The sequence below is a fragment of the Kogia breviceps genome, chromosome 19, assembly GCF_026419965.1.
Source record: "Kogia breviceps isolate mKogBre1 chromosome 19, mKogBre1 haplotype 1, whole genome shotgun sequence".
NCBI classification, from domain to species: Eukaryota; Metazoa; Chordata; class Mammalia; order Artiodactyla; family Physeteridae; genus Kogia; species Kogia breviceps.
Genome location: NC_081328.1, coordinates 27,324,852 through 27,340,112, shown reverse-complemented (window position 1 = coordinate 27,340,112; position 15,261 = coordinate 27,324,852). Strand labels below are relative to the sequence as shown.

The 15,261-nt window shown below is 34.6% G+C and overlaps 1 protein-coding gene across 2 annotated transcripts in view; it reads left to right on the top strand.

The window, feature by feature from the left end:
* The window catches only part of STXBP4 (syntaxin binding protein 4), a 202,156-nt gene that overhangs the window by 116,189 nt on the left and 70,706 nt on the right, over positions 1–15,261 (top strand). For both annotated transcript variants that reach the window (XM_059048918.2, XM_067020482.1), the window contains exons 13-16: positions 2,738–2,914; positions 9,381–9,497; positions 9,987–10,036; positions 11,584–11,717. In XM_059048918.2, the coding sequence (XP_058904901.1) occupies positions 2,738–2,914; positions 9,381–9,497; positions 9,987–10,036; positions 11,584–11,717 (478 nt within the window). The remainder of the gene's footprint in view (positions 1–2,737; positions 2,915–9,380; positions 9,498–9,986; positions 10,037–11,583; positions 11,718–15,261) is intronic.

Genomic DNA, 15,261 nt, shown 5'->3' with positions numbered 1-15,261 from the left:
TGGCTGTGTCTCCATCCTGCAGCTGCTGCCAGATCTAGCTTTCTAAATCACTGTGTTCTCATATCAATTTCTGCTCAGAAAGTTTCAAGCCTTCCCCAGATCCAAGCACCTTTGCCTCTCACGCACTTTTCCTCTCTCTCCCCAATCTTTTTTATCCATTGTGCCCCTAGAGGAAGCATCTACTCCAGTCAAAGTTGATCTATTTCAAAGTTAGTCACTTCTCAAATGTACTGCATTCAGATTCCTTCTTTTCCCTCTTCCTTTGTTCACATTGTTCGTTTGTCTAACATGTCCTTACTCTCTTCCTCCACTTATCTAAGTCATACCTTCTGTTCTAAGCTGAGCCAAAAAAGGGAAAGTGTCTTTTACTCCCTTTGTATTTTTTATCACATAACATGATTGTCTGAATGCAGTAAGTGCTAAGTAAAAGTTGTTAATAATGAAGAACTCTCCTGTTAGCTCTATTTTTAAACTACATTTATTTCTTTTATTTTCATAAGTTTATTTATTTATGTATTTTTGGCTGCATTGGGTCTTCATTGCTGTACGCGGGTTTTCTTTAGTTGAGGTGAGTGGGGGATACTCTTCGTTGTGGTGCGTGGGCTTCTCATTGCAGTGGCTTCTCGTTGCAGAGCACAGGCTCTAGGCGCGTGGGCTTCAGTAGTTGTGGCACGTGGGCTCAGTAGTTGTGGCTTGCGGCCTCTAGAGTGCAGGCTTGTAGTTGTGGCGCATGGGCTTAGCTGCTCCGCGGCATGTGGGATTTTCCCGGACCAGGGCTCGAACCCATGTCCCCTGCATTGGCAGGCGGACTCTTAACCACTGTGCCACCAGGGAAGCCCTCCGACTACATTTAGAATCGCACCACTTTACACCATCTCCACCACTGTCACCCTGTCCAAGCTACAGTAATTGTAGCTTGCCTATCCCATTCCTCTTCTCCCTATTCCACCCTTGTCTACTCCTGTGATGAGTTGTCTGCTCTCAACACAGCAGTGAAAGTAACCCACATAAAATTTAAGTCAGATCATACCACTTCTCTGCTCAGAACTCTCCAGTCACTTCCCCTCTCACCCTGAGTGAAACTAAATTCCTCTCAGTGGCCTCCAAAGCCTCTTGAGATCTGCAACTCCACACTAACACCATCCCTGCCCAAACTCCTGTGACCACTTTGCCCTCATTTTCTACTTTTCCCTTCTTCCTATCCCCTACTACTGTCTACTTCTGCCACACTGGCTTCCTTGCCATTCTCTGAAGATGCAAGGCACAATCCTGTCTCAGGACCTTTGCACAAATTGTTCTCTCTGCCCAGAAAGTTCTTCCTTGGGAAACTTTCATGGCTCCATCCTTCCTGCAGTTCTCTAATTAAATGTCTTCTCAATGAGATCTTCATTGATTATCCCTAATTTGCTGTCTATCTTCCCAAACTTTCAATAGATTGTAAATTCTGGGGGACAAAAGGAGGACTTTTTGTCTATTTCCTTAGGTGCTCTGTCCTCAGTACCTGAAACAGAAACTGACACATAATAAGTACTTAATAGTTATTGAATGTATGAATGAAAAATTGACCCTTAAAAATATGTCCTATAGTAAAAATTCTTCTAACCCTCCCTTAGGCTCAAACAAAAGCAAGTGTCCTATAATAGCTCCCAGAAAATTAAAATAGCCACAGTTGAATATTAGCCATGGCAATTGTAGCAGAAAGTTCCATTGCAGAGAAAAGAGATTTCTGCATCAAGTAAAGAAAAAGAAGCGGTTTACATTATAACAAGTATTAAATTATATTGGTGTCCTGGGGGACTGTTATTGACCCAACAGCGCACATTTTTGAGAGAGCAAGTGGTTTTGCCCACACTGTCCTCTTCCTAAGGTGGAGAATGTAGCTATTACATAGTTTTGTTTTGTTTTTGTTTTTGTTTGTCATCTAGCGGTGGAATAAAATGGTGAAAAGAGCATTAATGTTGGAGTCAGGTAAACCTGGGTTTAAATTCTGGCACTAGTATGTGTCCTTGGATAGGATAGGTAACCTCTCTGAGCCTCTGTTTGATTATGTATAAAATGGTTTTTAATAATGCCTTTCCCTCATTGTTGTTCTAAATGTTAAATAGGAGAAGACGCATGAATTACCTGAGACGTAACATGTGGTTAATAAATGTATTGTGAACATTGCATCCCATAGAAATAGCTGTATATTTTGCTACTGAATTCTACCTTTTGGCTTAAATCAAAATGGAGAAGTAGCAGTTAGACTGATGTCTAGGAATAAGCTTTGGCTCCTGGGGCTTGGACCACGGAGAAGCACTCAACACTATAAATCTCTCAGCAGAATCTGATGAAGCTGCAAGAGCCTTCCTAGAACATGAGCCTACCACCTGCTTGACTTTTGTAGAAGCCTACTCTTTTTATCTTTTGAGCTAATTCTTAGTCTTCTATTTTCCACTTTCAATTCTCTTTTGCTTCTCTTATTTTCAAAATTCTATGCTAGATGTGTGAAGTTGGAGATTCCATACTGAAAGTTTTCTAAGAAGTCAAGAAAGGAAAACTAAGGTCAGGCAGCTACTCTGTATAATAAAATAATGTGAATATTAATTTTCAAATTGAGATGTGAGAAACATATGTATATTGATTCACTTTTAGAAATAGAACTTCCAGGAAGGAGGAAAATATTTTGTTTAAACCACTGAATTGTTTTTACATGTTTTTTTTTTTTTTCAATGACATTATTTTTTGAAATCTTTAGGAAGCCAAAGCTGTGGTGGAAGAAACAAGAGCCCTGCGAAGTCGGCTTCATCTTGCCGAAGCTGCACAGAGACAGGCACATGGAATGGAAATGGATTATGAAGAAGTGATCCGTCTGTTAGAAGCTGAGATTACAGAGCTGAAGGCTCAGCTTGCTGATTATTCTGACCAAAATAAAGTAAGCAAAACAGTTCTCTCTTCTAGTTACCATGGTTTCCTTGCCGTTGTCATGTATCCTGTTTTCATTTTCTTTTCATCTGCACTTCTAAACTAGGTCAGTGTTTGTCTTCTGTAATTCAGTGATAGGATGATGTGTCATGATGGGGGTAATGTGAAGGTTATGAGCCTCCGTTTATCCAGATAGCTTTGGGATGGAAAAGTATGTGCCCAAATTTATTCGGGTCATTGGTCAACATTGTACAGCTCAGGCACTAAGTCCTGGAACTATTTAACATTTAATTGATTACACTGGTTTCCTCCTTTTTCCTAAACTTGCTAATTTGTCCTGTGGGGATGGGAGGAGGAGAGTCTAGGGATGGGGTTTGCTCTGTGATTAGAGCACTCAAGGAAGTGTGAAAGAAAGAATTTTTTGCCCAAGGCCCAAGATAATTAATAGAAAGAAACTTGAGTTTGAATTTAGCAGACTCCAAATTCAATAGCGAAATACTGAATGCTTTTCAGAAGGCAATGTGAACTTTTTTTAATGTGAAATTTTTCATTATGTGATTTTTTTAAACAGACTGTATTCATTGAATGGTCTTCAAAAACTATAACAGACATTTTTATTTCACTGAAGTAAGGTAGAAAATTAAATAAATTGAAATAGATATTTTATAACTTCATAGAGTTCATTTATAACCATAGTGTTTATATCTCTCTAATACAGTCATCTTTCAAGAGAACATAAAACAAATTTGAAAAATTTATGTGTATTTATTTAAACATAAAAGAGTTAATTAACTACTTTAAATATACCAAGTAGAAATGAAACCAGTTTTAGAAAAGCAAAATACAGAAGAAAATCTGAAATTTTCTTTGGTTAGCACTTAAGAATCACTAATATATTTCTCACATCTGTCCATTTAAACCAATTCCAAAAGAAGGTTGACATTCCTGTCACCCTTTGATAATACCACAAGGCCAAAGGGAAAACATTACTTGAGACAGCAGAAATACTTAGGAATATTACATGTATTTATTATTCTTGACCCAGTGTTTACATTCTGAAATCAGAGATACGTGCTTATTTCATGTGAGTAACTTTAACATGTTTCTGAAAATATTTTGGGAATTTTCAAAATACTAAAAGTACTTTTTTAAAATAATAACTTGATTTACTTTTGGAGGGATAACCAAGTCTTTAAAAATACTGTCTTTTTAAATAATATAACATTCAAGGAGTTCACATGAATGTATTCATTTTGTTTAAAACATAAGTTATTTGCTATTCTTTCTTCCAGCTCCTAGCTGAGAAAAGTTTTGGTCCTAAGTCGTGTAGTAATATAATTAATTCACTTCTTCTCTTTTTTAGCATAATGGTGTCTCATGCCATTCCTCTTAACAAAATCCTAAACTAAACCATTAACCTGTCTCTGAAAATAATCTTTTCTTTTTCCAAAGAGAAGATGTTATACATGAGTATCTTAACATTTTCCAAACCCAATACCAGTGGAGAAATAGAAGGAAATTTTTTTTTAATTGGTTGAGATTGCTTGAAGAGATGCTGACCAAGATATTACAGGATTCAGATTCAAATACTCATTTTTAAGGCAGATTCTTTTTGTAACAATATTATTTTCTTACAAGTTTTCCCTTATATTATCTCTATATTTACTTATTTCCCCCTTTTTTTCACCTTCAGCTTAAGAAATAAAACTTTACCAGTACCTTCAAAGACCCACAATATCCCTTTCCAATTGCATCCCCCTCCCTTGCCCTCATAGGTAAACAAACCACTTTCCTGGATTTAGTGTTAAACATTTTCTTGATAATTTTACTACCTATGTATATATCCCTTAACAATATGTTGTTTAATTTTGCCTGTTTGTCAACTTTATGTAAATAAAAATATACTACTTTTATTGTTCCAACTTGGTTTTTTGCTCAAAATTTTGTTTTTGTGATTCATCTATTTGAAGTTTATAGCTAGGTCATGACTTTTCATTGCTTTTTTTGTACTCCATTGAGTGGATATACTAAAGTATATTTGTCCATTCTGTATTTGATGGACAGTCCAATTGTTTCAGTTTTCTTCTATTATGAACAATGTTTGTACGTATATCCTGCTCCACGTGTATAACAGTTCTCTTGGGTTCATATCTTGGAGTGGAATTGCTAAGTTGAATGATGATTATATGATCAACTTTACTAATTACAATTAGGCAATGCCTAATTGTGTTTGAAAGTGTTTGAACCAATTTTACTCCCAACAGTAATGAATGAGAATTACCATTTACCCCAAATCCTTGCTGATGCTTGCTTTCTTTTACTTTTAATTTTTATCAAACTGTTAGGTGTGATAAGTGTATCTCATTGTGGTTTAATTTGAATTTCTCTAATGATTTTGAGCTACTGATGTGCTGGGACCAGCTGGTACTGGTTTATGAGGGCTGACTGTTTACATTTCTTCTTAACTGCATGTTCAATGACATCAGGTTGTTAGCTGGAAATCAGCCATGGTGGGGTTATTTACACCCCCAAATGCAATAAACCAGGGCTTTGCTCCTTGTCCCAGATAGTCAGTTGAGCTAATATTTATGCATTTATTAGGCGTTTGTGTTTCTATGTGAAATACTTCTTCATATCTTTTAACCATTTTTCCATTGGGTTATTTGTCTTTTTTATATTCATATGTAGTGATTGTATGTTCTGGTTACTAACCTATCTTATATTTTATGTTGTAAAAATCCTCTCTGGAATTTATAGCTTACCTTTTCACCCTCTGGTGAAATGAACAGGTGTTATTTTCAAGTAATCAGACTTTTCAGTCTTTTCTCTCATGTGTCTTTCCAGAAGTCCTTCCATTCCCAAAGATATTTTTATATTTGTCTCTAAAAGTTTTAAAACTTTGATCCTTCTGTCATGGTTTTATGTCATTGTATAAGGTGGGGATTCATTTCATTCTTTCTTTTTTATTCTAAGTGAATGACCAACTATCCCAGCACCACTCATTCAAAAGTCTCTTTTACTCTAAATCTTGATCCGATCAACCTGTATAGTTCTTTTACTTTAAAAGTGTGTTGGCTACATAACCCTTTGATCTTTTATATGTATTTTAGACTCAGATTATAAATTCCATTAAAAGAAATTAATACAATTGCCATTTTTACAGAAAATGCATTAAATATATAATTTGGGGAAAATTTACATATTTATGATTGCGTCTTGATTCATAAACATCATTGAGGAACAGAAAGGTTAATTGCATGTGGCCAGAGAATCTAGTCTATAGATAACTCCAAAATTCATTGATGGTTGCTTCATGGCTTACTGTATGACCAATATTTACAAATATTCAAAGAGAGCTTGAAAAGAATTCTGCAATCATTTGATGTGTTGTTTTATATAGTCCACCAGATCAGGATCATTAATTGTGGGGTTCAGTTCTTCTCTAGTCATATTAATTTCTTTGTCAGAGAATAGGTTAAAATTTCCCTGTGATTACTTTTTAAATTTTTCTGTATATATTTGAAGTAATGTTTTAAATTGCATACAAGCTTAGAATTATGTTATCATCCTTTTACGAAAATGTTGTGACTTCAATCTGCTTTCCCCCTTAATGCTTATTTTTGATTGATATTAAAATAGTTATACTAGCTTTCTTTTGGTATTTACCTATGTATTTTTTCCATCCTTTTACTTTCAACTTTTCAGTGTCCTTATATTTTAATTGTGTCTATGATAAACAACTGGTAGTTGGATTTTTTTCCCCATTTTACTGATTTTTGATCTTTAATTGGAAAGGTCTTTCCATTTACATTCTTATTCACAAATGCACTTGGCTTCATTTCTACCCTTTTATTTTGTGCATTTTATTTGTCCCATGTTTTCTAGTTGTTTGTCATTTCTTGCCTCCCTTTTTTTTCTCTTTTTTGGATTGGGTCAGACTTCTCCTGTGTTTCCCTACTCCCATTTCATTTATTTTACTCTGCTAGTTTAGAAGTTAGACACTCGGTTTCTAATTTTTAAAGATTATATTAGAAATGTTAACATTCTGTTTTAACTTAAATTATAAAACTAATTACTGGCTTTCCACTTCTTCTAAATATTGTAAGGACTTTAAAACATAAATCTAATCATCCCTTTCTGCTTAATTTCTATTAACTAAGTATTTTAGTTCTTTCTTAACTTTTAACATCATAAATTAGATACTATTACAGTTTATTTTGTGCAGTCAACCTTCATTTAGATAGACCTCCATGTTTATCATTTTCGTTGTTCAACATTCTTCCTTGCTTTTCAGACATCCTTGCTAGAATTACTTTCTTTTTTCCTGAAGTACATCTTTTAGAAATTCATCTTTTAGAAATAGTGAGGATCTATCGGTAATAAACTCTATTTTTGTTTGTCTGGAAACATCTTTTTTGACTCTTGTTCTTGAAATATATTTTTTGCAATATTTAAATTGTTAAATTGGCACTGAATTTCTTTCAGTGTTTTTATTCCATGGTTGTGATATCAGATGTCAGTCTGTCATTTGTTTGCTATCTGTTGTTTCTTTTTAGATGATTTTCTCTTTATCTTTAGTGTTCAGCAGTTTGACTATGATCAATCATGTGTTCACTTATTTTTATTTATATTGCTTGAGATTCATGGAATGAGGTTCCTGATCTGAGGAACAGTGTCTTTCACCATTTCTGAAAAACTCTAAGCTTTTATCCTGACCTATTCCTCTTTCATTATTTCTAGTCTGTCTTATGTAATTCAGATAGGATGTATGCTAGATCTTCTTCCGGTTATTTTTTCTCTTTTCATATTTTCCATTTTTATTTTTATGCTGTATTATGAGAAGTTTTTTACCTGTCTTCCAGTTCACCTATTCTCTTTTCATCTGTATCTAATTGGATAGTAAATGCATAAATTGGGTTTCTAATTATTACAGCATTTTTAATTTTTATTTTTTTAAACATCTTTATTGGAGTATAATTGCTTTATATTGTTGTGTTAGTTGCTGCTGTATAACAAAGTGAATCAGCTATACATATACATATATCCCCATATCCCCTCTCTCCTGCATCTCCCTCCCACCCTCCCTGTATTTTTACTTTTCAGATCGATTTTTTTGTGTCATCTGGATCTATTTTGATAGTTTCTTGTTTCTTTACTATGCTTTAAATTCTTAATTTTTAAAACATATTAAACACAACTTTATATTCTGTATCTGATCACTTCAGTAGCTGCTATCTCTATAGGTTTGATCCTATAATTTGTTTCCTTCAGCTGACTTTTCATCCATAGTAGCTTATTTGCTGAGATCATGTTCTTTTGATACATTAAATGTAGGCATTCTTTGATGTCTGAGTTTAGCAAATAACCCACTGAGTTTAGCAAATAACCCCTTGCTTTTACCAGCCAGGGACCAATTTAAACTAAATTTTCAGCTTATGAATGTACAGGCCACACAGATAATATAAATTCTGACCTGGAACCTGCTTGAGTTGGGGGACTGTGGTTGGCAATTATTCAGGGGACACTTTTTTAACCATTCACCAGAGGCAAAATCAAAAGGTTTGTTTCTCCCTAATTCACCCATTAAAGTTCTCCTGTTTGCCATTTGTGCCTGATGAAACCCCAAACTATAGGCCTCCAAGGATCAGCAAATACCCTGAGATCAAATTGTGCTACAGTGTACTCTAACTTCAGTGGGTTCACTCAGCATTGCTATTGCTTATCTTCATGAAATTCCTTCACTTTTCCTGGAATTCTTTTACTTCCCCATCAGCTCAGCTTTACATTGGGTCATATTACATTAAATATGTATGTATATCTTCAGCATGTTGGATTGTGCCACACTGATAGGGGTTTCCGTCAGCATCTGGTAACCATGTTGTCAAGAAACACCATAAACTAATTTAAATGTATTTTAATATAAGAATATAATATAAACTAATTAAAATGTAGTTTTTTAACATCTTTATTGGAGTATAATTGCTTTACAATGGTGTGTTAGTTTCTGCTTTACAACAAAGTGAATCAGTTATACATATACATATGTTCCCATATCTCTTCCCTCTTGCGTCTCCCTCCCTCCCACCCTCCCTATCCCACCCCTCTAGGTGGTCACAAACCATCTAGCTGATCTCCCTGTGCCATGCAGCTGCTTCCCACTAGCTATCCACCCTATGTTTGGTAGTGTATATATGTCCATGCCACTCTCTCACTTCGTCTCAGCTTACCCTTATTTTATATTTTAATATAAAGTTATTTGTAGCTTATCTTAAAAAGTTTACAGCATTCCTGAGCAGTTTAACTTTTAAAAATATGCAATTAGTTAAGTACCCCCCAAAATCAGAAGATATGTACAATTAGAGAGAAAATAAATGATATAGTAATGTTGGATATTAGTTAATAAAAAATGAAAATAGGAGCCACTAGTATAAAATTGAAGAAATGTATAATATGTTCCTTTTGATATCTCTGTCCAGGAAAGTGTTCAGGAGTTAAGAAAGAGAATCACAGTACTTGACTGCCAATTGCGAAAATCAGAAATGGCTCGAAAAACTTTTGAGGCATCCACTGAAAAGCTTCTTCATTTTGTAGAGGTAAATTTTCTTGTAACATCACTTTATGCCCATTTTTAAGAAATGTATAGACAACTGACATACAGGTAAATGTCATGGTGTTTGATGGCTAGTGAAACGTTCTCTGGGCTCAAAACAGCAATGGTGACTTACAGTCAGATTTTAAATTGCTTAGATAATGAAAAGACCAGCTAACATACAAATTAATAGAAATAATTTAGACAGGATAATATGATCCCAAATATATACTATGTTTTAATGAACACTTTCTTAACTTTCGATACTATGTAAACATTAGTTGATAACTACCCTATAAAGAAATGTTTCTCTGTGTATTATAATTCTGAGTAGAATTGTATGTTAATGTAATTGATTTTTGTCCCTGTATAACAGAAACACCTTTTTAATCATATGGGTGGAGGGGGTTATAAATATTATTTAAGCAAGAGAAAACATTTTAAAAAGCTATCAAAGTTACATTATCATCTTCACTCTCTTGTTTGTCTCTAGGCTATTCAAGAAGTGTTTTGTGATAATTCTCTTCCTTTGTCAAATTTAAGGTAAGAAAACTTAAGTGCTTTCTGCAGAGTATGGCCACTGATTACATTCTTCATCTGGTACTTGTGCTAAAATACTAAAATCTCTTAAAGTCTTAAGATAGTCAAAGCAATTTTTTCCTTTTATAAAGACTGCCACTAGCAATGTAGTTCTACTTCTAGCAATGTATGCTTGCAGAAACATAGGAAAACTCCACCCTTTTCTGTGAAAACAGCAGTTCAATAAATGAAGGTGATTCATTATATTTTAAGTTTCCACATAGCATTTTTGAATTTAGAAAAATATTGTAGTACATGGTAGTACATATGGTAGTACACCTTTAAACTCATTTTAATGTAATACTTTATTTCTTCAGGTGAAATCTGATGTTTTTATTGTTATTTATGCTGCTTATGATGTAAATATGTGAATACCATGATGATTATTTTCAGTACGATGTTAAAATACTCAGCAGTCAGATTCCGCTTGTATGGGTTAGACATGTCCCCAACTCCCACCACCCAAGGTTTCATTGTGACCTTGAATAATAATTCAAAAGCTTTGGTATTAAAAATGACTATTTAAAAGCCAGAGCCTGCGCTTGCAGGTTCACAGAACAAAGGTAACTTTAAAAAGCAACATTAATATATGTAACAATCACTTTGCTGTACACCTGAAAGTAACACAACATTGTAAATCAACTATACATCAATTTTTTTTTTATAAAAAGAGCAACATTAAGCTACTTTTTGCTACATCTTGGAAAGTTAAACACTAGTAAAATTTGGCTCAGTCTTTTTAATACACTATATCATCTGTAGTGGATGTTGGCCTTGGTATTCTACATGGAATAAAGGCTCTGAATTTGAGAATTGATGCTTTAGTTTCTCCTTGTGAATTAACACTATCATGCTTAGGAAGATGGATTATAAGTAATGATGGCTTTGTCATCAGTTTAAAATTGTCTCTTTTCAAGTAAAAGTTTCAGCATAATGGTAAAAGTAAAACCTTGCATTTTAATTGTATCAGAAAGCATTCATTTCAGGTGACATTTGCATTTTTTAAAAGCGGTATAAATGGTCTAGGCTTTTTTAGATTTAGGGATAGCAAATGGAAGAGTTTAAGAGAGAATTTCAGGAACAAATATACTATTGAATTTATATTTAATATTACTAGAAGTAGTAGTAAATGTCTCTTTAATAAATGTATGTTTAAGTGCTTAATTTAAGTGCTTACAAAACTAAATAAAGGCCACATCATGTTAGCATAACACAAGCAGTCACAAAATAAGCCAAACAAATGATTTAGGAGGGAGCTATCCTTCTATCCCTTCCTCCTTATGTATAAGGTAAACCTAATTTTTTAAATATGCCTATTTATTATATAATAACGAATTGAAAACAAATATTATTTTGTGGGAATTATTTCAATTATGGCTATAAGAATACAATGTTCCCAGAAATCAAAAATTTTTGTACAATTTCATAACTAATAAGAAGAATTCAGATTTAGCAAAGATAGATATTATTCATTGTGTAATAAGTTTAGCTTTATTTTATTGCCCCCATAGTGAAAGAAGAGCTATGTTAGCTTCCCAGACATCCCTCACACCACTGGGAAGGAGTGGACGTAACATCCCAGCAACGCTGGCACTTGAATCTAAGGAACTTGTTAAATCTGTCCGTGCCATACTTGATATGGACTGTAAGTTTTCTGCATTTTTTTCACGCTTTTAAAAATAACTTATTTAGCAAAACAAAAGAAGAAAATTTCAAGTTTGATAGTTTAATCTTGTTAAATGCATTGGTTTGCCTACGGTAAAATTGATAACTTATCGATAAAAATCTTGATGCAACCAATTGTAGGGGGAGGATACTTGCTTTATTTAAAGTGCTCAAAATGGCTTCCAACAGAAGATAGCTGATTAAGACTTTTATTTTTTACCTCTACTTCCATCTAAAGTCTCTTTGAAATGGAAGAATAAATATAAAAATAAATCCACAACAGCACTGGAAACCTAGAAGGTTGGAATCAACATTGAGGAAATTTTTAATAATATACAACAGATGGAATAAGATTGAAGATACAGCCCAGCTGTGCAAAAGACCCCAGAACACAATAAAGGTGAAAAACAGTGAGTTAAGGAGAACCATGAAAAACCCTCAAGATCACAAGCAGGGAAAACTAGGAACAAACCCCGGGGCAGTCAGCAGGGTAACTAATTAAAGGGCTGTAGAGCAGGTGAACCAGTTCCCTACTCCTCAGAGCTGAGAGAATACCTCTCTCAAGGGACTGCATGATCTGTCACTGGACACCCCCAGAGTCAACCATGCTCTCAGTAACCTCCAGCATCCCAACTGACGGGGAGATCCTTGGGGAAAGCTTAAATGATTAGATATTTCCATCCTTCCCTCTTCCTATCTCCAGGTACTTTTTTCCCAACATGTATTTGGACTTCCTTTTTGTTTGTGTTCTGTCTCTTCCCTTGGAGTCAGTCTGTCCGCTGGTTGTCTTTGTGCTAGCATCTAACAGTCCATTATTCCTCTAGTTTGCACACTTAATCTCCATGCTGGGGACCAGATTTTATATATATATAAAATCTGGATTAACATCTGGATTTATATAGAGAGACAGAGACAGAGACAGAGACACACCGAGAGAGACAGAGAGAGAAATAAAAGTCTGTGTTAATATACTAAAAAAATCACAAAAAATTTATAAAGGAAAAAAAAAAAATCTATGTTAATCAAGTATCAAACTAGTAAGTTTTGAGTAAAGTCCTGGGTAGTAGATGACTTGACTAGGTAATAGGGCAATGTTCAAGACCCTTCCTTGAAGGTAATCTTTGACTTTAAAACAATGCTATAGAGGATTGGAATCCATGCCTCTAATAGTATCTGCTCAATTTCTGCAATGAGTATTTTTTTGTAATTTTGTATGACCTATTACATTTTTTAAAATCAAATTATATTTTAGAAACCCTATAAAAACTCTTTTTGTAAAGAAATTCTGTATTTTTTAGGAGGGATGAAAATAGCCACTACTAATGTATTATGTGTAAGATCAGAATTTTATATATCAGACATTTTTAAGCTAGAGTGAGAACAGTGGAAGGAAACACCTGCACAGACATAGCCCAGTGGACATTGCAATCATTAATTTTAATTACCTTGCTAGCATTAACCTTTATATTTGTCAAACATGATTATTCAAAGAAAATTTTTGAAGTTCAGCAGAACTTCTTTGGAAGAAAAGTGGAAAATTACATCTTCACTTTTTATCTAAGATTATACCCACTCTGCTGCTTAAAATTAGCAAATTGTTTCTATGTTGTCTTCCTATTTAGAAATACAATTGCTAATGTTTGCATATTTCCCAGCACTTTTGTAATTATATGTGACATATCTTTTTCAGTGTGATAATTCATATAAGCTCAGCTCATTTTTCTCTTTAAGCAGTAGCTTTTTCTATCTGTAATGAAAAGGAGAAAATTGCTATCATATGGTAGATAATTCAGCCACCGCCGCCACCTCATTTCCTTTGCCATGGCTATCTGATTATTTCAAGTTTCAATTTGAAATTTTCATTTGGGTAATTGCCTCCACTTTCTTGTTAATTTAAGTATACTCCAGGATGTTATACTATGGAATTTCCTCAGAAATGAAATTAAGATTTCTGAGGTCTTATAGGTTAAAACCAGTCACTAAGAAATATCTAGAGGACAATTCCGAACCATTTTTGGATCATGGACTCCATTGAAATCTGGTGAAAGTCCTCTTCCCAGAAATATGTAATTAAGCACATATTTTTCATGCATTTTCAGAGTGTTTATGAACCCCAACTTAAGAACCCCTGATGTAAAATTACAGGGAACACGAATGCTTTCTACAGCGTTGCAAACATGGCCATCCATCTCTCACAAGAATACCTCTAGCAGTGGAGAAGTATATGAATCACATAGGCAGCCAAGAGTCAAGCAGCACTGTGAATCCACGTAAACAATGTGCCTCAGAATCTCTGATGTTCCCTAGAGGTCCCCCACAGAGCACCTCAATTGGTCATCCAACTTCTTTAGACAAATTACTTAACCTCTGGGCCTGTTTCCTCATATAAAAGGTAGAGATTATAATATCTGAAGTGGCAGGATTGGAGGGTTAAATGAGATACATGTAAAGTACCTGAAAGTATAAGATGTTCTATAAATGTATGTTACTGCTGCTGGTACCACATTACTATTTATAGTAATTAATTTAAAGAATACTTTTTCTCTATGGTAAGTATTATATAATTATTTTCTAAAGCTTTGTTTAACTTCGATACATTTGAAAATGTGGTAGATGAGACCTTTTCTTAATATATAACATTTAATGCTATTACTGATTTTGAGTTAGAACGTAATCATCACAGGAAACTGCGGTTAAATATCTGAATCAGCAGCTTATCTTTCAATTGTTTATTGCAAACTATAAGGAAACTTAGATCTGCTCTGTTACATTACCTTCAGTGAAACAGTATGTAGACATAATAGGCATTTTCAATCAATACTGGAACCCCTGGAGGCCCTTATATTGATCTCCATCAATATTTACATGGTCAGCATTGTAATGCTTTAGTGTCATCTTTATTTAAAATAACTATGTTTTAAAGTGTAATCTTCATTTGATTGACATCTGGATTAACAAAATTCTGTAATGAAAGCAGGAGGAGGCAGTTCTATTTTTTTTAAATGCATATTAAAACAATATCTGAGGGATTCCCTGGTGGAGCAGTGGTTGAGAGTCCACCTGCCGATGCAGGGGACACGGGTTCGTGCCCCGGTCCGGGAGGATCCCACGTGCCGCGGAGCGGCTGGGCCCGTGAGCCATGGCCGCTGAACCTGCGCGTCCGGAGCCTGTGCTCCGCAACGGGAGAGGCCACAACAGGGAGAGGCCCGCGAACCGCAAAAAAAAAAAAAAAAAAAAAAAAAAACCAATATCTGGCTGGATATCCCATAGGAGGTTTTTTATAAAAAGAGAACTTATTGACTCCCTGGTAAATCGGCAGAGTAAACACAGGCTTCTGCCTTCCTTCCCATGGAAATGATCAATGGAATATAAAAATAGGGGGGGAAGTCTTCAAAAGCACTAGCAGTCACAGGCAAATCCCCAAAACTTTTCAACATAGGGCAGGCAGGACCACATAGAAGAGAAGCATGAAAGTCCTCTGCTAAACAACAACAGCAGTTATGGGAATAACTGGAGGGAACACT